Raw genomic sequence first — 23,813 nt, forward strand, 5'->3', positions numbered from 1 at the left:
TAAATCGTTCGAGTTTCGAAATTTGTTCAAATTCGTAAATCGTTCAGTTTCGAAATTTGTGCAAATTCGAAAATCGTTCGAGTTCGAAATTTGTTCAAATTCGAAAATCGTTCGATTCGAAATTTGTTCAAATTCGTAAATCGTTCAGTTTCGAAATTTGTTCAAATTCGTAAATCGTTCAGTTTCGAAATTTGTGCAAATTCGAAAATCGTTCACTTTCGAAATTTGTTCAAATTCGAAAATCGTTCAATTCGAAATTTGTTCAAATTTGAAACTGTTCAGATTTAAAACCGAGAAAAAATGAGAAAGGAAAAAAAAAAAGAAACTTGGGCCGGCCCAACATTCCTGGGGGGGTGGTCGGTGGCTGTTACACACCGACCAGGTCGGTGTAAAGCAGCTCCCGTCTCGGTGAGGCTTGGCTAGTCAATTCAGACCGAACCTGGGCTGGGCTAGGAAGAAACCGTCGTACAGAAACCGCCACGTTTCTCCAGAACCCACGAGCCTCTCATCCCGGCCCATATCACACGCACCCTTTGTTGCCCACCGGGAAAGGAAAAGACTCGCCTCGCGCGACCTCACCCAGCCGTTCCGCTCCTCCTCCCGACCGCGGAATCCCCAAAACCCTAGCCACCACCCCGCCGGATCCAGCAGAGGAGCGGACCGGGGCTGTCCTAGCCAGCCGGCGGCGGCGATGGCGTCGTCGGTGCTGGAGGCCACGCGCGCGGCGCACGAGGACCTGGAGCGGCTCGAGCGCCTGGCGGTGCGCGAGCTGCAGCGCGACCCCGCCAACGCGCGCGACCGCCTCTTCCAGTCCCACCGCGTCCGCAACATCATCGACCTCGTAGTCACCACCTCAGACAGGCTCGTAAGTTTAACCTCATCCCGCGGTCCCACCCTCTCTTCCTCCCTAGGGTTTTTGCGGTTGATTTAGCGGCTCTAGCATCGTAGTCGTGCCTGGCCTGGTACCGCCAGAGATTGGCGGTGCCGCATCTGTGTTCTCCGTACTTAGGTGTGCTTTAGAGCAGGCCCAGGAGGGCTTTTCTCTAGGAAATACTAGTCAGGTTTGGTTCTGCTCAATGCTTGAGATATACGGTGTCCAGTGAATTGTGAGCCTTAGGATGTCCTCTTGCTATGCTTTCGCGTTGGCTGGCTCGTGCTAATTCTGTCGAGGTCCAGATTCGAGCTTGTCAGTTGGTTTTTCAGCTTTATTCTTTTCACTAAAATTAGCCTGAGGGTACACAAAAAACCTGAATGTTTTACATCTTGTATCCTCAGTGCTGCTGTTTTCCCCCCCTTCAGTTGGGGGTGAAGTGAAGTATATTTTGGGAATCGGCTGTTTTTCGTTGTTCTAAGGTGGTTTTGCTGCTGTGGCTGTTATCTAGGTGGAAATCTACGAAGACAAGGACGGTGCTAGGAAGGAAGAGATCTCCAACCATTTGACTGCTCCCGCGCAAGACGACATCTTCCACAAGTTCTTTGACAGGCTCAAAGATGTAAGTCATCAATCCTATGGCTCCTCATAATGCATGCATGGTGTATCTTTTACATATCATTGAGTCAGGACAGCTGTAAATGGCGAAATGGTAGCCAAGCACTAGAGGCTGCTGTCCATCTTATCTACTGACAAAAACATTTCATTCTATTATACTTTAGTGCCTAGTGCTAGAATTGACCTCCAGACTTGCATACCCAAGTTTGGATGATAGGGAACCAAATTATTTGGTGAAGAACTATTACCTCTGTTCTGAAATGTGGTATTTGGATGATAGGGAACCAAACTTGCCCTATTGATAATTATTTTGCTTTTTTTAGGCTAATCATGTATAGGCAAGAAAATGTACTACCTCTGTTCTGAAATGTAGTATGTTTGGAAAGCTAAATCGGCAAGAAAATGTGCTACCTCCACTGCGAAATGTAGTAATTTTTTCTTGCCTAGATATGTTTAGCCTAAAACTGCAAAATAATTATCAGTAGGGCAAGTTTTCTAGTGATACTTGGAAATTAAACTACATACATAGTTGTGAGTTTTCCAGTTACATTACACAGTTCTGATACTGCCCTTCATCCCAGCCATGATGACCCTCTAGTCGGCCTTGTACTCTTTCTTCATTTGTGATGATTTTTCTTTTATTCAAACTTTGGTGCATGCTTGCAGATCCGTGAATCCCATAGGCGGAATCACTCCGCTCGTTTTGTCACTGATACTGACGATCATGAAGAGCTACTAAAGGAGGAACCAGCTATTGAATTCTCTGGCGAGGTACTCTCTAAGTACATTTTCACCTTGTAATGCTGCCTTAGATGATATGGGCACTGTTGTATCCTAAGCTATCTGTCGTTAATCTGATTCTTGTTACTTTCATACAGTTATGTTCACTATCTCCATGTACATATGCAAATTTTCTGTGGTATATGTACCTATGTTCATAAGTTCCTTCATTGAGAAGTTAAATGCATGCAACCTAATCTTGTCTTCATCCAAAATTATCTAGTCCTGCTTTGTGCTTCAATAGTGTCCAAGCTAGGTAAATCATCCATGAATTCTGTGTGCTAAGAACTTTAAAGAATCCACTAGTGCCCCTGTTTTCCTTCTTACTACAGTAGTCTTGAACTCGAGGGTATCTCCATTGTGATACGTGTACTTTAATTTCTGCAGGGTTATTTGATTCCTCTTGTAGGATCACGGTGCTATGCATGGTAAGATTTAGGTTAATGACAAGATACTGGGATGGAGCATGATAACTTGAGAATCATTTTTCTGTACTATTATTGTTATGATTTGCATTATCGTGTAGTTATAATCCTGCCATATCCGCATTGCATGTTCACCCCATTGGTGCTGTTGATATTTTATATGCCGTCTTATCGCAGTTACTTTTAAGTGTGCTAATTTTCCTTTTCTGCATTTTGCTAGGAAGCATTTGGTCGGTACCTGGACTTGCATGAGCTCTACAACGAGTTCATAAATTCCAAGTTTGGATCGCTCATGGAATACTCGGCATATGTTGGCACTTTTTCTCAGACGGAGAAGATCACACATAGTCTAAAAACTACCAGGTATGCAATTGGCATTTTCCCTAAGACCAAGTGCATGTCTCCTGAAAATGTCACATGCATCTTAGATATATTTTCCTTTTTTTGTTGGTGGTGGTTAGGACTTTGGACTATGGTGGTCACTTCTTGACAAACTTGAACAATGAACCGGTCAATCCGGTTGATCATTATTTTGTGGGAAAGAAACACTAATATGTAGGTGTTGTGTTATTTGGTAAAAGGTGAATGTACTTGCCGTTGGGGGTTGACCTCAGCAAGGGTGACCCCAGCCATTGTGGTAAACGCCATGGACATAAGTCACATAATTTGGTTCGGAATGAGGCAGTGGGTGGGACTGTGAGGGGCGAGATGCTCTTTCCTGTGTGCACACAAGGCCGTGTACAGGGAACTATACGTTGCATTCACACTTGATGGTTCATGTAATCTAATTGCATTCTGATATAGTTCTATTTCGTGGGCCAAGCAGTGTCAGTTTATATCTTGTTTGTGCGCATGGTAGGGGAAGTGGTTTTTAGATTTTGTTTCCTTTACTACTTCTTGGAGTTCAGACTGTAGTTGTATTACTTGTACGGGCGTTCTTTGCTTAGTCTCATTTTCTCAAGTGCTATAAAGAGGTCAAGGCCATGAGAATTTCTGCAGGGTTATTTGATTCCTCAAGCTGAAACATTTTTATTTCCAGAATTCTCATGGCCTTCTTAAATTGATATATTGAAACAATTAGTTACTTTTACCAAAACTGTTTTTCTTCTGTTAACCATATTTTTTTTTTTTGAGAGGGTCTGTTAACCATATTGAATGGGCTAAAATATACTACCTCTGTCCCAAATTAGGTGTCTCAGCTTTGTCTGTAGATACATCCGTATCTAGAAAAAGTTTGAGTTCCTTATTTTGGGACGGAGGGAGTACCATATATTTACCTAACAATGCAAATGGGCACCCTTGTTGGAAGTAAGATGAAACTTAGAGCATCTCCACTCGTCTCCCCACAGAGCCCCCCACAGCCACTTTTTTTCATCCGGACGGCGAAAAACGGCCCAGTCAGGCCCCCGGTTCCTCGTTTTGGTCCGGATTTGAGCCTATTTTCGTCCGGACTCCCCATGCCATCCTCGGTTTCCCGGGGGTCTCCTGGGGACTCCGGATGAAGCTAAACCAACCGCCCACGCCCACGTGTCTCCTCTTTCGTCCGGATTCCCCGAGCCATCCTCTTTTTCCCCGAGAAACGCCGCTTGGGGAGCACACGACTGGGAAACTACTCCTCCCCATGCCAAATCTTCCTCCAATCCGGACGAAAATTTCGCCGGATTTGGACGTGGGGAGCGCCAACGAGTGGGGATGCTCTTAGCATGAAACTACTAGAATGGTGGGCTTGTAGTAAGATACATGTATCAGCTACACATGATTAACCAAAATTAGTCATTTAATAGCCAACATTTATTTGATCTCTTGTATTTTTTTATAAATGCCATACAATTTTGTAAAGATTATTTATCTGCCAGTTTTTTTTCTTTGGCAGGCAATACAAAGAATATCTGGAGCATATTTTGGAATATCTGACATATTTTCTGCGTCGCACAGAGCCATTGCAAGATCTTCAGAAGATATTTACAAAGGTCGGTCTTCTTTTACGTTGTAGTATCTTGTCTTCCTTCTGTGCTCCCACCTACTTATATGATGACATGGTCACTTAAGACACTGTTATTTACTTGCTAGCGGTTCTTATCATGATGTCTTACTGTTATGTCTACTTCTGGAGTTGCTTGTGGTGGGGCTTGCAATAAATATTTGACATAGAACTACTACATCATCAATATAGTTTAACACTTCAGCATGATAAGTAACAACTAACACACAAATTCTATGTACACCTGTGCAGTTGGAAAGTGATTTTGAAGAACAGTGGGCCAATGGAGAAGTACCTGGCTGGGAGAATAGGGGCACAGAAAAAGAATCTGTGCTGCAAGAGTCTGAAGTAGACCTTGATTACTATAACTCTGTTGAAGAACTTGTAGAGCTTGGTCCGGAAAAGTTGAAAGAGGTTTGGTCTTGTAACAGACTATTATTAGCGAACATTATATTTAGTTTCATCCTTCACTTGGTCTTCTATTTATTTAATTAAATTACACTTTTATCAGGCTCTAGCTGCTCGTGGATTGAAAGGTGGTGGCACTGTTCAACAGCGTGCAGAGCGACTCTTCTTGCTGAAGGTGAGCATTGAACGCTATTGCTATCTTTGCTGTCACTTGTTATGGCTACTTCTGAGTTCTAAATTTTGCTGCCAATGATCATATTTTTCAGCATACACCATTGGAACAATTGGACCGTAAGCATTTTGTAAAAGGTTCACGTAGTTCTGTCTCAAATGTGCCTTCTAATGGCAACAATTCCAAGGATGATTTGAAGAAGGAAATTGCCTTGATCGAAGTAAAGATGAGGCGCCTGTGTGAGATTCTTGATGAGGTCAGCTCTTCTTTCTTATTTGGGCACAATAACATGTTCAGTCAAATTTTCTTAACCCATTTCAACGTTGGTAAGTCGGACATGATCATGCCTGTTTACTGAAGATTGGCCTTGCCCCAGGACACTTTCTTTGAATTTTTTTATGATTTGCCCAAGTTGGTTTGACGGTTTCAGATGCCCCAAAATTGAGCAGACATCTGATTATTTTCCTGAGGGGTTTTGCACATATGAACTCACAGTTGAAACCATCATTCACAAAGACCCCCCCCCCCCCCCGCCCCCCTCTCTCTCCCTTTGGCAAATTATCAAAGACAGGTCAAATTTGGTGCATTTTAAGCACAGTCAGACGCCCCAACATGGGCAAATGATATAAGTAATACCAACTTCGGGGCAAATTGTTAAAAATCCCTAGCAGTATAAATACGAAGCTATCTGAGAAGCTCAACAGTTTGCAGTGTATCTAAAAGAGGCCCTCAGAATGCTGTGGAAAAAACTGTCTTTAAGTGAGCAAAATGATTATACATCAACACCTGTCATGAATAGTTGTTACCCAGGTGCTGCTGTCACCAATGCCATGGTATACCTTTTTCAATATGTTGCGTACCAAAGTATTGTTGTTGGTACACCAAAAGCTCCATCTGCACAAGGACTAAATTACGGCTAGATTTGGAGCCAGTATCCAGAGATGCAAGTGGGTCAAAGTTAGGGTACCCTCTACCCCATTTAGTGCAAAAAATTTAACTAACTTTTGCAAGATGATGATTCATCAGAAAAGTTAGTTCATTTTTTAGAACTAAGGGCTCCTTTGATTCATAGGAATTGCATAGGAATAGTGTAGGATTTGAATCCTATAGGAAAATTTCCTACACATGTTGTTTGATTCATAGGAACATATCCTATAGGAACTAATCCTATAGGAATCTTGTAGTCTAAATCCTATAGGAAAAAAACATGAGGTCATACCTCATGGAAAATTTCCTTTGCTACAATCAAACACACTTCATTTTCCTATAGGATTCAAGTAGCCATGACATTCCAATACTATACTTTTCCTATTCGTATGATTTTCCTATCCTATGAATCAAATGAGCCTAGGGTAGAGAGGGTACCCTAACTTTGACCCACTGGCATCTGTAGCCAGTATTAGAATGTGTATATGGGATTGTAGTTTATTACTTCTCTTGAGGTTTACAGAGTTTCCTCTTTGTTGCTAGGACTTCTAATCTGTCTATTTGGAATTTAACCTTCTGCTCATATGTTTATCTTCCGTGCAGATCATTGTAAGAACAAAGGAAAATGCCGAGAAGAAACTGACTTTGACCTATGAAGAAATGGAAGCAGAACGAGAAGAGGTTCTTAGCTTCCCGTGATCAGTATCTAATCTTATGTTCTGTTTTCTAATTTTTTTTTTTACTTTTGTCTTCTGTATTTATTATAGGAAGAAGTACAAGCTGATAGTGAAAGTGATGACGAAGACCAACAAATCTACAACCCTCTCAAGTTACCAATGGGCTGGGATGGAAAACCTATCCCCTATTGGCTCTATAAGCTTCACGGTCTTGGTCAGGTAACCACTAGCCAGTCTTATCGTTGTTAATAATCATTTATCCCATCACTTCATTTTGTCTTCACTTACAATGCTGTTTATTGAATATCTTTGTGTGATTGTACTAAATGTTCTTTGTAGATGTATGGTTGGATGCCAGAAAATGCCACAACCTAAGTTAGCCTAGTTTTACTTTGTTAGGGTTCATTGCCAAACTTGTGTACTGTATTAGCCTCACAACCCCAGTTCTAACAAAACATCGCATAAAGTGCGACTGCCATTTTGTTAGCCACAGCTTGGGTGTCAATCTGTGGCAGCGAACCGAACATGTGCATATATGGCTGGATGCCAGAAAATACCACACATAAGTTAGCCTAGTTTTACTTTGTTAGGGTTCATTGCCAAACTTGTGTACTGTATTAGCCTCGCAACCCCAGTTCTAACAAAACATCGCATAAAGTGTGACCGCAATTTTGTTAGCCGTAACTAGGGTATCAATCTGTGGCAGCGAACCAAACATGTGCATATTATTGATATTAACTACAGACCTGGCTCAGTGTTTGCTGGGTACCAATATTTGCTAATTATATATGTCCTATAACTTAAGGAAGTGTTGACCAGCAAGGCAAACTTAGGTTCACAATTTTCTCATATAATTGTGTTGTCCGTATTTGCCTACTTCGAGATACTACATGTTCCGTTACCAGAAAGTGTTAAATTTTAATGTTTGCTAGCATGTTCTGCCTGTTAAGTATTAGACTGAATTTGAAAATCAATGCATCCTCGCTATTATGTGCCCGGATATTACAGGCATGTTTGATGCTAGAGCACTCATGTATTAACTGTGACAATTTGTCATCAGGAATTCAAGTGCGAGATATGTGGCAACCACAGTTACTGGGGGAGAAGGGCTTATGAGCGCCATTTCAAGGAGTGGCGCCACCAGCATGGGATGCGATGCCTTGGTATTCCTAATACCAAGAACTTCAATGAAATCACATCCATCGAGGTATACCACCATAGTTGATTTGTGTGCTTCTTGATTCATCTGGATAAACATTGAACATGGGCTATGCATGTGTATTATTTCTGCTTGGTCAATTTTGTTTTGCAACGAAGTGCTTTGACATATCTGATTCATGTTTGGCAGGAGGCCAAGGCACTCTGGGAGAGAATACAATCAAAGCAAGGGCTGAACAAGTGGCGGCCAGACTTGGAAGAAGAGTACGAGGATACAGATGGCAATATCTACAACAAGAAGACTTACACTGACCTGCAGCGGCAAGGCCTGATATAGAATTGTAGCTGTGATCCTAGTTCACTGCCGCGTGCTAAATGGCTGGTCTACTGTTCCATGGAAATCTGTTGACTTGCCCTGCTGTCGTAACCTTGTATTGACACACATTATTTCTAGCAACATGGTACTTCGGAGATGACTGTTTTCTTCCTGTTACATTGTCAAATGTGCTCTTGCCACCACTTTGTGCGTTTTCTCTGCGTGACAGATAATTGTGTGATGTGGATGGATATTGAGGTGATTTGTCTGTGTGAGAACCAAGAGGCGTGACACTTGCCCCAAGTTAGTTTTTGCTTTTTAAGCTGATTTCCCTTGGATGAACCGTGAACCTGCAAATTGAAACAGAGGATTGTACCCAAGATTCCCATTCTAGTGGTGACAATTGATTTTATATTTTTTTTAAATGTAACATACTTATGTTTTTATTTTGTAACATTCCTTAGAAGTTCATGAATCCCTATAAATTTTTCTTATGCCCCAGAGGTGCAAAACCACTACGAAGAATTGGGCCTGATGTACCCAAAAATCCAAAGCAATTCGCACTACAAGTTTTCTTTGACACGCTAAAAGATGAAATTTCACAACAAATAAGCGTTGGTGTTCTACAAAAATAAAAATAAAATGAACTTCCAAACCTGTTGTGTCATTTTCTTCATGGGACACAGCAATATTTTGTGAATTGCATGTTATGGTTTCAGTGTATACAACTCTGACATTTCTCCATAATTACGAAAATGCTGAAACCGCAAATCACTACTAGAGAATATCAACAGGTTTATGTTAAATGGTTAAATGCTTCTTCGCAAAAAAGTTAGTTCAGAATTTAAATCGGACCAAGTACCATAGTTAGAGTTTATTTTATACTCCAATGTACACATTTTTGTTGGATAACTAGTGTAAATTCACTGTAGGGAGGTCACTGATGTCATTGATTTTTCTACAGGTTACTGGATTGCCTACTTGTGCACAATAATCCAGCAGCCTTCTTACAGTAGACAGTTTTTCATTGTTTTTACAAGGGAGACGGTAAGACGACCAGATTTCTCACACTTGCTGTAGGTCCTCTAAAAACAAACAATTCTTTCAAAAATAAAAAACCCAAAGAACACAGAAACTGAGGCGTGTTACACTGTCCTCTAGAGTTTAAACATACAAACAATTCTTGAGATCAAACAATCTACTCCCGCTTAACCTTTGATCCCGCCTGGCGGCATGGATGAACCAATACATGGATGCACAAAAGCCAGCAGGGAAGATGGACAAGAAATATGTAAAGATAAGTGGCGCTACTCCATTCCCACAAGAACTCCATGGACACCCAGAAATCTCCAATGTCTACTGTCCAGGTCCCCTTGGAAAGCCCTTTCATAATCAACAATGTGACTGGAGGGAAACCAAAGATGGCAAGAAATATATTTGACGCCAACAATACTGTCCGTGGGAGGAAATTCATACCAAGCCGTGCTTTCATCACCGGCCGAGAACACATACACACTGGGATCACAATCACGGAACCAAACTGAGCAGTAGCGAAATTAATTATTGACATCAGCCCCAGCCCTATTGAGATGGAAGTGATCATCGTGGCCTTCAAAAGTTTCCATTCGACCCCAACAGAGTATGGTGAACCTAACATAGCGTACAGGATGATCAACACAATAATGGAGAGCACCACCCAAATCACTGCACTTTGTATTGGTGTACCATCGGCAATTTGACTAATGTAGTATGGCAACAAACATCATTACCTAGGATAACGCACTACTCCCTCCTCCATCCTCAAATAAGTAGTACAACGTTTATCTCCAAATTTTATCCACAAAAGAGTGTACTTCTATATTTTCAATGCACTTTAAAACAGTAAAAATTGCTTCTCTCTCAACGCTCGGAAATCAAACCCAATTATGTGCCCCTCGTTTTCTACATGCACATAGCTTATTGGAGGTGAAAGAATTAAAGAGAAGTGAGATGTTGGTTTGCATCTCTCCAATGTATTTATCACCCCACTTCATAAATTATCTTGGAAACCCGCATGTACACTTATTTGTGGATGGACGAAGTAAGGTGCAAAGCATAGTGAAAGGTCTTTTTATATGGAGTGAATTCTGGTGTTTACCCCCTACTTTGTCAATTTTGACACTAATTACCCCATTTAACAAGTTTTCATCGTAATTACCCCATTTAGGAAAAGTTTTGCCAAATTTTACCTCCTTTAAAGAATTAGAGTGTTTTGACATGTGAATCCGCGCCATCACGTCCATGTGGTGTGATACATATGCGGTTTTCGGCCTTGTGTCTTTTTCCCGCAAGTCAGATGTAAAGGAGAAGATGAAAGAATTGGGTTTCAACCCTTGAGACACCGTGTATTATCAGAAGAGATGGACCAATGGAAACTCTATGGTTGAGCTAACAGATGATTCATGTGTGACGAAGATGCTAGAGGAGTTTTGAACCTTATCTAGCCAAAAATCGCATATGTGTCAGGCCACATGGACTAGATGACATGGATCCACCTTTCAAAATGCTCTAATTCTTTAAAGAGGGTAAAAATTGGCAAAACTTTTCCTAAATGAGGTGATAAGGATGAAAATTTGTTAAATAGGGTAATTCGTGCCAAAATTGATAAACCGGGGGGGGGGGTAAAAACTGGAATTCAGTCTTTTATATGCCATCCCTTGTCCTTGATGCCATTTCTCATTTCACGCAACCCAAAGGTTTAAGATTCCCTGTGAAACCCACTACTTTCTATATTGCTTATTCACAACGCAAGCTGTAGTCCTTTTGATCCCGTGGAATCCTCTATGTATAAATACGTTACATATCATGCTCAATCGTTTCTTCATCGAGGACGATTCCCCAGTCTCTTGTGACATACTGGCAACTGGTAATTAATAGATCTCGATCTCGCACTTCTTTTCGCTCTCCTTTAATTTAACTCTGATTACACCAACTACTCAAATATATGTCTTTTTCGTAGCTCTTTTACAGTGCTATGGAATAAATATGGGCTATCTGAGAACCAACCTGAGGTTGGATGGTTAGGAGGGTGGTTGTACCCCCAGCCCACCAGAGTTCAAATCCCAGGTTTGACATCTGTGTGTCTCATAAAGGCGGAATATTCATTCAGTGGGAGGCGACGTTCCCGTCGACAGCGAGGCGCCTGTGGTGACTTCGTCAATTTCAAGATTCAATCCGCCGGCTCAGTCTTCCGGAGGTGCTCATAGGGGTAGGGTGTGCGTGTGTGCGTTCATAGGGGTGAGTGTATGCGCGTGTGTGTGAGCGTCTGCGTTTGTACTGTGTTTCTCAAAAAAAAAAAAAAAAAAAAAATGGGCTATCTATCCGCCATAATTTAATTAATAGTTAATCTTAACTGCTATACTCTAACACAAATCTTACATTGGACATATATAATTTCATTTTTTAGCTATTCCCAACCAAGCTAGCTTATTACACCGATCTTCACACATCGTCAAACTTCGCTCATGTTCCGGTACGCCACCCACGCGGATGAGTATGTCCGGCCGCCGCCAAGACCGCTGGTGCTGACGGAGAACAAAACCCCACCAGGCCATCCACAGCAGGTAATGGTCGATCTTGACTCTGGACTTGTCGGGTGTGCGGAGTTTGCAAGAATTTGGAATCAGTGGCTTTCACATGGCACAGCATGGGATTTTTGTCGACTGATACTCATAGTTTATTCTTGCGGTGTTCATTGGTGTTTGAGCTTTCTTTATTCATTTTGTCAGACAGATATTAGAGCTTTGCCTTTCTTTAAAGGTTTTCAGAGGCAGATTTTTTTTTTTCTTGAACTAATTCGGAGGTGGAAATTGAAGCGCCTCGTTTCTTTGTTTGTTGAACTCTTTTCTATCCTCAACCTCTAGCCGATGGTCAGAGAGTGGATAGCAATGATATTACTAGTAGCTACTAGGGCTCCTTTGATTCAAAGGATTTGCATAGGAATTGTGTAGGATTTGGTTCCTATGAAAATGTCCTATACATGTTATTTGATTCATAGGAACATATCCTATAGGAAAAATTCCTATAGAAATCTTGTGGTGTAATTCCTATAGGAAAAAAGCATTAGCTCATACCTCATGAAAAAATGTCTTTGCTACACACTTCATCTCCTATAGGATTCAAGTAGACATGTCATTCCAATCCTATACCTTTCATATTCCTATGCTTTTCCTATCCTTTAAATCAAAGGAGCCCTTAGGATTGAATTGATTGCAAAATTACAAAGTTTATGAATTCTGCTTAGTATCTCTTGTGATACCTGAAATTAAGCCATTGGACTCAAATTATGTGCAGATTAGCACAGTGATTAATTCATAAACAAAAATAAGTCGACATCATCAGAACGAGGATAAAACAGACTTTTAGCCCTCGTTTTTTTTTCTTTTTCGAAAAGGGGGAAAAATCGCCCCCGCTTCTGCATCCAAAGGATGCACACGGCTTTTTATTAGATTATTCGCTACTTTTAGCCCTCGTGAGTTTTGAAGCCAAATTCAGCCTCCCTCTGAATATTGTCGTTGAGAATTTCTAGAAACTTTTGAGTACTGGTGTTTAATTTCCACGTTGCTTTCATCAATTCACATCTTCAAATGATACTAGTATATGCTGCTGCTCTGTAATTAATGCAAGAATTTTAACGCTTTGTCCCTGACACGGTAACCTTTTAGGTGCACATTTCAACCGTGGGAGCAAACAAGATGAGGGTTTCCTGGGTCACCGACGAGCGGAGCAGGGCGGCGTCCGTGGTGGAGTACGGCACATCTCCGAAGAAGTACACGGCGTCCGCCAAGGGAAGCCACACGACGTACCGCTACGGTGTATACCAGTCCGGCGCGATTCACCACGTAACGATCGGCCCGCTCAAGCCCAGCGAGACCTACTACTACCGGTCTACCGGTGCGGGAAGGCCGGCGACGAGTTCAACCTCAGGACTCCTCCGGCGAACCTGCCCATCGAGTTCGCCGTCGTGGGCGACCTCGGGCAGACGGACTGGACCAGGTCGACGCTGTCGCACATCGGCGGCAAGGACTACGACGTGCTGCTGCTCCCCGGCGACCTGTCGTACGCGGACAGGGTGCAGCAGCGCTGGGACTCGTTCGGGCGGCTGGTGCAGCCGCTGGCGAGCGCCCGGCCGTGGATGGTGACGGAGGGCAACCACGAGATGGAGCCGCGCCAGCACGATTACGATGACGCGTTTGTTGCCTACAACAATCGGTGGCGCATGCCGCACGAGGAGAGCGGCTCCCAGTCCCAGTCCAACCTCTACTACTCCTTCGACGCGGCGGGCGGCGCGGCGCACGTGGTGATGCTGGGCTCGTACGCCGGTTTCGAGGAGGGGTCGGAGCAGCACGCGTGGTTGAAGAGGGACCTCGCCGGCGTGGACCGGCGGAGGACGCCGTGGCTGCTGGCGCTGCTGCACGCGCCGTGGTACAACACCAACGAGGCACACCAGGACGAGGGCGAGAGCATGCGCGCCGCCATGGAGAGGCTCCTCTACGAGGCCCGCGTCGACGTCGTCTTCGCCGGACACGTTCACGCCTACGAGCGCTTTGTAAGTCTTACAGTCCTAGCTGTGTCCATTTCTTTTCTACCAGCGCTTTGGAAGCACTACTCATCGACCAATTGATCAACCAACTAACCAATTTTGTGGCTGATGACCTAGACGAGGATCTACGACAACAAGGCCAACAGCCGGGGTCCAATGTACATCACCATCGGCGATGGCGGCAACAGGGAAGGCCTTGCTTCCAAGTAGGATGATCGATCTCCCATCGAGCCGCTCTTCATTTGCATGGATCTTGCTGTAATTTTGATTTTGTTTTAATGGACTCTTATTCTCTCAAGATTCATCAAGGATCACAAGTCGGCGCACCTTTCGGTGTTCCGGGAGGCGAGCTTCGGGCACGGACGACTGAGGATCGTCAACGAGACGAGCGCCGTCTGGAGGTGGCACCGTAACGACGACCAGTACGCCACCGTGGCTGACGAGGTTTGGCTGGAGAGCTTGGCTAGTTCAAAGCCGGCGCCCCAAGCAGCCGCATGCCGCTCCTTTCGCCCATGATTGAGCAGTAAATGTCAATGCTCAGTTCCTCGCGTCTGCTCAAAATTACCCCTCCTGTATTCTATAAATAAGAAGTTTTCGTTTTTCATGTTTTTTGTTGTACTACAAATTACTCAATTATATAAAAAATTGTGGTATAAATTAGCATTATTAAAAAGTGTTTTTAATACAAATTCGACGAGACTAATTATGTATAATATAATAAGATTTTATTGATCAAAAGTTTCAGTCAAAATTTACCTTAAAATACACGTGCACCTTATTCATCGAAAATAAGGTAGTGCAATAGAATTAAAGAGATAATCCGCAGGAAATATCCATGTATTCTATGCATATACTGATTCATATTCTTATCATATCGGTCGCAAAGCATTGTTTCTAAACGTCGTGCCCCGCTAAGAAACATGCTCGTAAGATACAATCATACAACGGATCAGTTTATGGCTAGCTAAGCTATACTACAGCTTATTATATGACCCCAAATAAACTTGTACTACCTCTGGACGGTTTTAATTGACGCGACCGGAAATATTTTTGTGAAGGATGATGTGCACCAGTTTGCAAAGGGTATACCAGTGGCAGGACCAAGGCTTGGTGCACAAGATCTATTTTGCATTCATTTGGTCTCGGTATACACATTAAGAGCTGGTTCTTCGCTTGCATATACTACGGTCTTTCACAATGAAATGTTCTTAGCACGGTATCATATGCAAATTGCCTATGTGACCATAGTTAATGAGGAGTAAGATACAACCCTTACACGAAATTATAGCAAAAAAGAGTGAATAGCCCAATCATATTACCAAAATCATTAAATGTAGAGACAACCCTTAAGATACAATCTACTCCTGCTTAACCTTCGATCCAAATATATAGACCCAAATCACCTCAGTCAAAAAATGGCACCACAGTTCAGATTTTATTTTATGCAACTCACAAATGTACACTCATTTTTGTTGGATTATTGTTAGAGGATGGTAAATGTGTAGCAAAAAGGGCCAATGGCCATTATATTTTCCTTTATACATATCGCTGGACTACCTGCTTGTGCACAACAATCTTTCACGTTGATTTTACAAAGGTAAGAAAGTAAGACGACCAATTTTCTCTTCGTGGGTCTTCTCGATCTCAGAAAACAAACAATTCTTAAAAATAACACATAAACTGAGACATCTGTTACACTGCTCTTTTGATTTTAAACCTACAAACAATTCCTGAGATCAAACAATCTACTCCCGCTTAACCTTCGATCCTGCTTGGAGGCATGGATGCACCAGCACATGGATGCACAAAAGCCAGCAGGGAAGATGAACAAGAAATATGTAAAGATATGTGGCGCTACTCCATTCCCACAAGAACTCCATGGACACCCAGAAATCTCCAATGTCTACTGTCCAGGTCCCCTTGGAAAGCCCTTTCATAACCAACAATGTGACTGGAGGGAAACCAAAGATGGCAAGAAATATATTTGACGCCAACAATACTGTCCGTGGGAGGAAATTCATACCAAGTCGTGCTTTCACCGGCCGAGAAAACAGACACATTGGGATCACAATCAGGGAACCAAGCTGAGCAGTAGCGAAATTTATTATTGACATCAGCCCCAGTCCTATTGAGATGGAAGTGATCATCGTGGCCTTCAAAAGTTTCCATTCCACCCCAGCAGAGTATGGTGAGCCTAACATGGCGTACAGGATGATCAACACAATAATGGAGAGCACCACCCAAATCACTGCACTTTGTATTGGTGTACCATCAGCAATTTGACTAATGTAGTATGGTAGCAGTGAAACAATCACAGCCCAAATTTGGATAACAAGCAATACTCTTGCAGATTGAAGCCATTTCCATGCTCCACCATCAACTTGCAGAATATCAGCACTACCCTTCATATTGTGGTCATTCATTGATTTTCCCTCAGTTTTACCTCCATCAGCAAGAGCGGCGGCAACTATTGGGAGAGGTACCACGAGCAGTGCAAAAGGAATCATATACACACCAACCGAAATGAACTTGCTTGGCGCTGTAAGTAAATATAGGAAAAAGGACTGATGGAATTTCTCAAGCAGATTATTCACAGATCGTACCACGCCTTCAATTAACCTGAACCAAAAGCAGCATGTAAAAAAACATCAGGTGAAATCACAAGAAACTATGTTTTAAGCATGTGCTTAACAAAGAGTAGAGAAGGCATCATTTACTGAAAAATGAAAGTGAAAGCTTTTCAACACAATAAGCTTATTAACAACATAAGTTTCTCAGCAAACCTAGTCTTAACATCCATAGCGAATTACTAAAACTACCAGGGGCAAGTTATTTTGTCTCTGTTAACCAAGAACATTGACCTTAAACATTTTCGAAGTAAAATATTCAACGTGTCAATAATTACAACATGCAGCCTGAAGTAACCCAATAAGAACTGACCTTCCACCCCTTACAAGAAATGAAGATTTAGCATTCTCATTTCTGAGATGAAATGTTGGTGAAAATTCTAAAGAAACTGCATCAACTTGGTAGTCACGGAACGCACCATGAGATCCGGTGGGCACTCCAAGAGCCTACTTTAGCAAAAGGCCAACAAAATTGATTAGTAAAGTCGAAAAGCTAGTGCCATTTAAGATAAAAAGGAAACTACACCATTCAGTTACCTGGTTATAAATAGAGCTAGCAAGGTTTGCAGTACCCTCCACATAATCAGGGGCTGCAATATCAAGTTTCCAGTCCGGGTTTATTTTTCTCAACAAACTCCCAACAGTTTGAATTACTTCAGCAATAACCCTAAGCCATGCAGAAGTCACTAAAGAGCTAATCCTCTCGATGTTCACACGGAAACCTTGTCTATGAACAGCTAAATAATGCACCACATTCAGGAGGTCCAAGTTTGGCATTTGGCCATTAGATGCCTCTGCATACATTGTTACACTATCTCTATCGCCATAATTCCTAGTTTCCCCAACTTTAAATATGAGAGCAGCAGCCATTGTTCCAGCACGTTTGAAATCCGTAGTTTCGGCCTTTTCTGCAATACCATCAGGTCCATTCGTAACACCAGCCACAAATGTAGGATTATGGTATTGGCTTAACCATGCAGAGACTGCAGTGTATTCTCCAAATTGTGAGTCTGCGGATAACCACACAATATCCTTTGACAGCCACTCAGCTCTACTTAAGAGGGAGAAGACAGAGAAACCAAGTGCGAGTGATAATAGTTCATTTTCCTTAACTCTCTGAGAATTATAAGGAGTAACCAATACTATTGCTTCTTTCCCATCACCTCTAGGAGCTCGTATAATGCCAATTGTATTTGTTCCAGAGTTTGTGTAGGTGCCATTAGGATGTATTGCCAAATCGTTTGTCATGGAAGTGAAGAACTTCAGAGGATGAAAATGCTTGCTATGAGGGAGGAATTCATGGTAACACACTTCCGCACCCAGCTCTTTCATTTGTTGCACTATGAATTTTGGCATTCCCCTGTGACATTTGTAGTATTAAACACAGATAAAAAAAACATTTACACTTGGACAATCCAATATTTAAGTGATGTTCCTTCAGTTACTGATTATCATTTATCAACATCTACTCTGTGCACATTATATTTATCACCATCCGAAAATGGCATATCCTTAGCTTCAGTTTAATTAACATGTGGCAAAATTGGTTCTCCGTATGTTTACAAGCCTTACTCTTTAAAACTGAGCTTTAAAATTTAGAGTTGCATGGATAGCCACCTATATGCTTGTTTAATTAACATGTGGCAAAATTGGTTCTCTGTATGTTTACAAGCATTACTATTTAAAATTGAACTTTAAAATTTAGAGTTGCATGGATAGCCACTTATATGCTTATTACTAGACTTACTACTTAGGTGTTGGGAGTAAGCATTAAAGATTCCTTCACAGGAAGAACTTTAACAGCAGGTTTGATAATATTGCACATCAATAAAGAATATTTGTGCAATCAAGGATGCACACTAGTAATAAGTCCACTGTCAGCAGAGGAAGTTGAGGATAAAACTAGGAATTTATATAAAATAGTAACATACATTCCATCTCTTGATTCCCCAGCTGCAGCTTCAATTCCTTTGATAAATTTGTTTGCTTCCGCGACATCTTCAGTGGAAAATAATGGATTTGCGGAGCCTAATTCATAAAGTTCAAAATCAAAAATATGCTTCATCTTTGAATGGTCATACGCTGACTGCATACACGAACTGATAAATTGCCACTAGCAGAATTAGATGAACTATTGGCATTCCCATAACCGTAGTGGCTATGAATAGTTTGACTTCACTATTGAATCATAACCATCCGAAGCCACCACGTTATACCATAATCAACTCTATCTGACTGCCAGAGTACCGATACCTCCACTAGAAATTTACAGAGATCCAAATAAGAGCAGCAAGGATGATAAAATATGATGGCGTACCAGGTATAAGAGCATTCTCTGAGAGGTATGTGTTCTTTGCAAGTGCTGGGAGGAAAAGGAGTGCGATAATCCCCGCGGAACAGCACAACGCACTGGCCCAAAATGGCGAATAATGTGTCAGGGCAACAAGAAAAGGGCGGGTTAAGCTTGGTGCTAAAGAGGGAGAAGAGAGCGAACCTGAAGAGGATGTGGTGAGAAGCCAGGAGCCTCCCAAGGCGGACGATGAGGCGCGGCTTCGGCTGCGCATCTTCCTTAGCTGACGACTCCATGGCTGTAGCCTAATCTAGGTCTGCCCCCGGCGGGAGGGGAACGTGCAGATCCTTATCTGATTTCGCCGCGCGGGATAGGATCTCCCGTCAACTGACACAGTGGCGTGCTTGGTTTCTCGGCGAAGAGGGGAGATGGGGATCGGACGGCGAGTGGTGGCGGAGAGAGTAGCAGGAGTCGGTGCTCGGAAGCGCCGGCGGCCGCGTGCCGAGCGGCTCCTGGTGAGAGGAGCTAGGGAATGTCCCGAATGTTCACGGTCCGAGAAGGCGCGCGCGCTATACGGAGGCAAAGCACGTAGAAAACCAAGCCGAGAGGCGACCGCGCGCGCGGCTGCTCGGAAGGGGACAACGGCGGCCGGCGGCCGGCGGCGAGTGGTCGATCTTGGTGGGGATGGAGATTCGCACCGTGGGGTTGAAGGCCTGGGAAAGGCCTTCGAAGATGTCAGCCCAATTGTTGTGTGATGCATCCTCCAAGAAAATGCAACGTTGTTTTCATTCGGAGTTAACAGAAAATTTTCAAAAATGTCACCTCTACTACTACATATGTGAGCGTCTAAATTTAGACAAACCTCGTACATCTATTTATAGATGGAGGGAATATTTTTTTGCAGGAAAATGTATAAACATGAAAGCAAGTACTAGTCCAAGAAGGCAAAGAATGGGAAAGGGAGAATTACTCCCTCTTTACGCTAGCGTAAAACCTTTTAGATATTTTAAATTAAACTAGTGGATCAAATGAGTGAAGTTACACACCGAATACGTCTAGGTATGTTGATGCATTTACGAAAAAAAATTAAAAATATTATATTATTCAACAGATGGAGTAGCAAAAACATGAGAGGTCGGACTACTGATCTAGGGAAAAAATCGATCCCGCCGCAACAGTCGGAATAGATGGAAACGCGTAGGTCATATCAACACAACCGCTTCAACCAGAACTCTTGTAGATGGCTCGCACCAGCACCTTGCAACACGTCGTGGTCACTTCGCAACCCCGCCGGCTATAAGAGCGGTTGCAGATCGACTTATTAAGATAACACCTTAACAAAAAAAACATGTTATTATCGACAAGAGGTCACGTTTAATGATTTAATATTCTCCCTTAATCCTCTTGTCCTTGCTTCACCTTGATCACACCGTGTCTAAGCCTCATTTCAACGAACATTTTTTTTTAATCGAAAGTGTTCAAGAATTGTGTCATTTTCTTATTTCTTATACTTTCAACTGTAAATCTTAAATTTTGATTTTCACCTCATAGATTCACTTGATTGACACTAACTCGATAAACAAATTAAATTTAAATGTACAACAATATTAAAGTTCAACTTTCACCTCATAGAAAATGCTTGAAATTCGGTACTAGCTAGACTGATGAACATCATTCCATGACATAGGCATCCCCAATGGGTCTGCCGAAGAAGGGTACCTGGGGTTTACTGAAGGCCCACGACCCGAAATTCATGAAGCTCGGAAGCCCAATTAAGAGAGTTTTGGAAAGATAGAGTTGTATTAGGAATAAGACTTGTAATTATTACGGGCCGAACTCAAAGAGTCTCTCGGTTTCTGTAACTTGTGCATCACGAAACCTTCGGTTCCGCCTCTTATATAAGCGGAGTCGAAGGACAAAGAGAGGATCGATTTGATTGTCAACACAACCCTAGTTTTCTAGCAGTCGAGTACTTTTCCAGCTGAACCCTCGAGATCTACTTGCCCTCTACTTCCTACTAAAACCCTAGTCTACAATCTGTAGGCATTGACAAGTCGATACCTTATCATTCCACGAATGCCTAACTGAATTTATAGCAACTTCTAGCGACCGGTCGACCAGCTTCCATAACTGGTTGTTAATTTTCTTTAGACCCCCCTTCAGTTCCACCAGATCTGCATTACGCATCGTCGGAACAGCTCCTCTGTCGGCCGCATTCTCCACAGCAAGCGCCCTCCCCCCAACTATGCTCCGGAGTTGCGCCAATTGATTCCTCCAATCGGAGCCTATCAATGTACATATTGATCCAGTCGAAATGCCTGCATTTCTTCAGGATCTGAAAACGGCAATATGAACCCTAAATCCCAAATTAAGGGAATATCAAGAAAATCGAGAGAAATCGGAGAAATTTGGTGCGAGATCTAACCTTGCCCCTCTTTATATGGTTTGCTCTTGCATTTCACAAACTCACGTCCACGGTTGCAGTTCTCATGCGCCGTATAGATCAACCGCTTCAGAGGCTCCAGGCATGGGCAGTTAGAGCATCTTGTCAACGGCACGGCACCATATTGCGGCCATGACGAACGAGAGGCCAAAGTGAAGCTAGACATCACTCGTCGGCCGGAGAAGGGTTGTCATCGCCGGAGAAGAAGAAGAATTGGGAGGCAATGGCACGAGCACGAGCGCAGGGCTGGTGGGCTCCCTTCTTGCAATGCTGACCTAGGAAAGTTGTGGATCCGGCGCTTACGTGGATAATTTGTGGGTCCCACGCCGATCTGGGTAAGTGGAGAGAGGTGTCCACAATGGGACCCGACCCAATGCAGCCCCACTCGCCAGCATGTTACGGTAACACTGACGGTCAATGCCATTGACCAAATGGCAACACGTTTCAGACTTTGTGAGAGTTTCAGACAAGAGGTTGGGCAAAAGTGAGGAAGAGTTTAGCGTCTGCACAAAAGTGACTACAACTAAGGAACGAGGTGCACGAAAATAGAAATCTTTTTTCCTTCAAAAAAAAGAAAATAGAAATCTTTTTTTATCATGGGCATAGTTTTTTTGATGTAACCATATATTTCATTAGACAATCTGTTTACAGAGATTACACATATGGTCACCACACAAGACAAATATTTGCGTCAAACAACTTTGCACAAGAAATCTCACAAGAAGTAAAACTACAAGTTCACCCTTGGAGAAACATGTGCCTCGCCGAAACATCGTCCATCTTCCTCCACCGTCACCATGGTAGCGCCGGAAAAAGAGGCGAACAACCGCCACACCGAGATCTGGGAGAGCACCATCGCATTCAATGATGCTTTTTGAGCCGATGAATCGGGTCGTCGCAGAGGACGAGCCCGAGACTTTGTGGCACGTCGGTCGGGGATCTTCCCCGTGGTCACCAGATCTTAGTGCCGCCATCTTCCCCAGACTCAGTCGAAGAAGACGAACGCCGCCGCCTGCCGTCATCCACACACCCAACTGCAAGACGCCACACATAACTGCAACAGCCAACGCAGCCGTCACCCGCGAGAATGCCGAACGCCAACCACCAGACACGAGTCTCACCAGATCCGAAGACCAGCGAGAAGACTAGGCCACCTGCCCCCTGATGCCACCGATTGAAGCAACGCCAGGATGGAGAAAAAGCAGAGGCAAATTATTCCGACGTGATGCAGTCTTTTTCATAGAATAGCCTCCAAGGAAACACTTCGCTAAGACCGGAGTCGATACTCTGGGGTCCCCACCCGCCGGAGCTGCCGACGGAGGAGGCAGGGACCAGCGGCAGAGATCGCCTCGGAGCGGTTCCTAGTTTAGGAACGGTTTCTGTTTCCGCGCCCCAGTTGTGTTTGTTAAAAACGAACGTATCGGCATCATGGGCATAGTTAATATAAAGAGGATGCCAACAACCCTAGCTAAGCTCGACACCTCTCGCAATATTCCTCCCGACCGGGCTACGGCGGAGCCTAATCTGGATGGAGTCGCCGCCGCCATCTTCGTCGACGCCGCAGCAGTGGGCTATGCTGCGCCGCGTCCCGCAACCATCCCTCATCGACTTGAGCCAGGAGGACTTCTCCCTCGCTCTCGCCGCGCCGCCGGACCTCACCCGGCTCTCCATATCGGATATCATAACGGACTACGGCGACGCCTTCTCGCCCCGTTCCTTCCCCTTTATCCTCGCTGCTGATCCATCCGGCCTTCTTCTCATCACTGACTCCTACGGCCTCGCCAAGGACCCTCTCGGCGCCGATAGGCCGATCTACTTCGTGTGGGACGCGTCCCTGGTCCACACCCACCGCATCCGCGGCCACCAAGAGTCCGTAAACCACTCCGGCAACGTCGGCTTCATCGTCACCCCATCAGGCAGACGCGACCACGATTTGACGGTCGTGGAGATGCTGCCCGTGAGCGCCGGCGAAAGCATCACCATCCTCTGCTACGACTCCAAGTCCCGCATCTGGACCAAGAAAACGCTGCAGTCCTCAATGCCCCGCTATCCGTGGTCCAGTGCCAATGTCTTCTCACACAAGAACAAGCTCTGGTGGGTGGATCTCCGGCACGGTATCCTTTCGTTCGATCCCTTGGCTGACAACCCACAGGTTCTCTTCGTGGAATTTCCAGATGCTGCAGCAGAAGCAAAGCTCAGGCGGGCCGGGCATTATACTCGAATACCTATGACCCCTCCAGCAACTAGGACGCGATTGATGCGAGGAGATATCAGCAAGTATCGTTGTGTGAACCTGAGTGCTGGCAATCTGCGATTCGTGGAGATGACTGGCAGTGTTCTTGTGCCAAGAGTTGCCGTGTGGACTCTCTATCCACAGGCTGAGCATAAGCTTAGTAGATGGAAGCTGGACTACGATGTAAATTTAAAGGAGATCTGGGTTGACATGAGTTACAAGGAAACTGGCCTGCCGAATAAGAGGCCTGTGCTCGCAGGCCTCCACCCTGCTGACCCAGCTGTGGTTTACTTCTTGAACAAGGGC

General features: G+C 43.7%; 2 protein-coding genes and 1 pseudogene across 2 annotated transcripts; 2 read left to right on the forward strand and 1 right to left on the reverse strand.

Annotated features, from left to right (window-relative positions):
* Positions 1 to 686: 686 nt before the first annotated feature.
* On the forward strand, positions 687 to 8,505 carry LOC124665108 (splicing factor SF3a60 homolog). Its single transcript, XM_047202509.1, has 12 exons — positions 687 to 865; positions 1,383 to 1,493; positions 2,156 to 2,260; positions 2,915 to 3,057; positions 4,568 to 4,664; positions 4,928 to 5,089; positions 5,187 to 5,258; positions 5,350 to 5,511; positions 6,786 to 6,863; positions 6,950 to 7,078; positions 7,920 to 8,066; positions 8,208 to 8,505. Exons 1-12 carry the CDS (start codon positions 692 to 694, stop codon positions 8,352 to 8,354), a joined length of 1,527 nt encoding a protein of 508 aa, XP_047058465.1. The 5' UTR covers positions 687 to 691; the 3' UTR covers positions 8,355 to 8,505.
* Positions 8,506 to 11,797: 3,292 nt separating this feature from the next.
* LOC124660616 lies at positions 11,798 to 14,516 on the forward strand (annotated as a pseudogene).
* A 1,042-nt stretch (positions 14,517 to 15,558) lies between these two features.
* On the reverse strand, positions 15,559 to 19,436 carry LOC124660615 (glycosylphosphatidylinositol anchor attachment 1 protein-like). Its single transcript, XM_047198447.1, has 6 exons — positions 19,036 to 19,436; positions 18,859 to 18,950; positions 18,473 to 18,569; positions 17,079 to 17,901; positions 16,855 to 16,988; positions 15,559 to 16,533 (listed from the first exon to the last, which is right to left on the reverse strand). Exons 1-6 carry the CDS (start codon positions 19,125 to 19,127, stop codon positions 15,660 to 15,662), a joined length of 2,112 nt encoding a protein of 703 aa, XP_047054403.1. The 5' UTR covers positions 19,128 to 19,436; the 3' UTR covers positions 15,559 to 15,659.
* Positions 19,437 to 23,813: the final 4,377 nt, after the last annotated feature.

This window comes from Lolium rigidum, chromosome 6, assembly GCF_022539505.1.
Source record: "Lolium rigidum isolate FL_2022 chromosome 6, APGP_CSIRO_Lrig_0.1, whole genome shotgun sequence".
NCBI classification, from domain to species: domain Eukaryota; kingdom Viridiplantae; phylum Streptophyta; class Magnoliopsida; order Poales; family Poaceae; genus Lolium; species Lolium rigidum.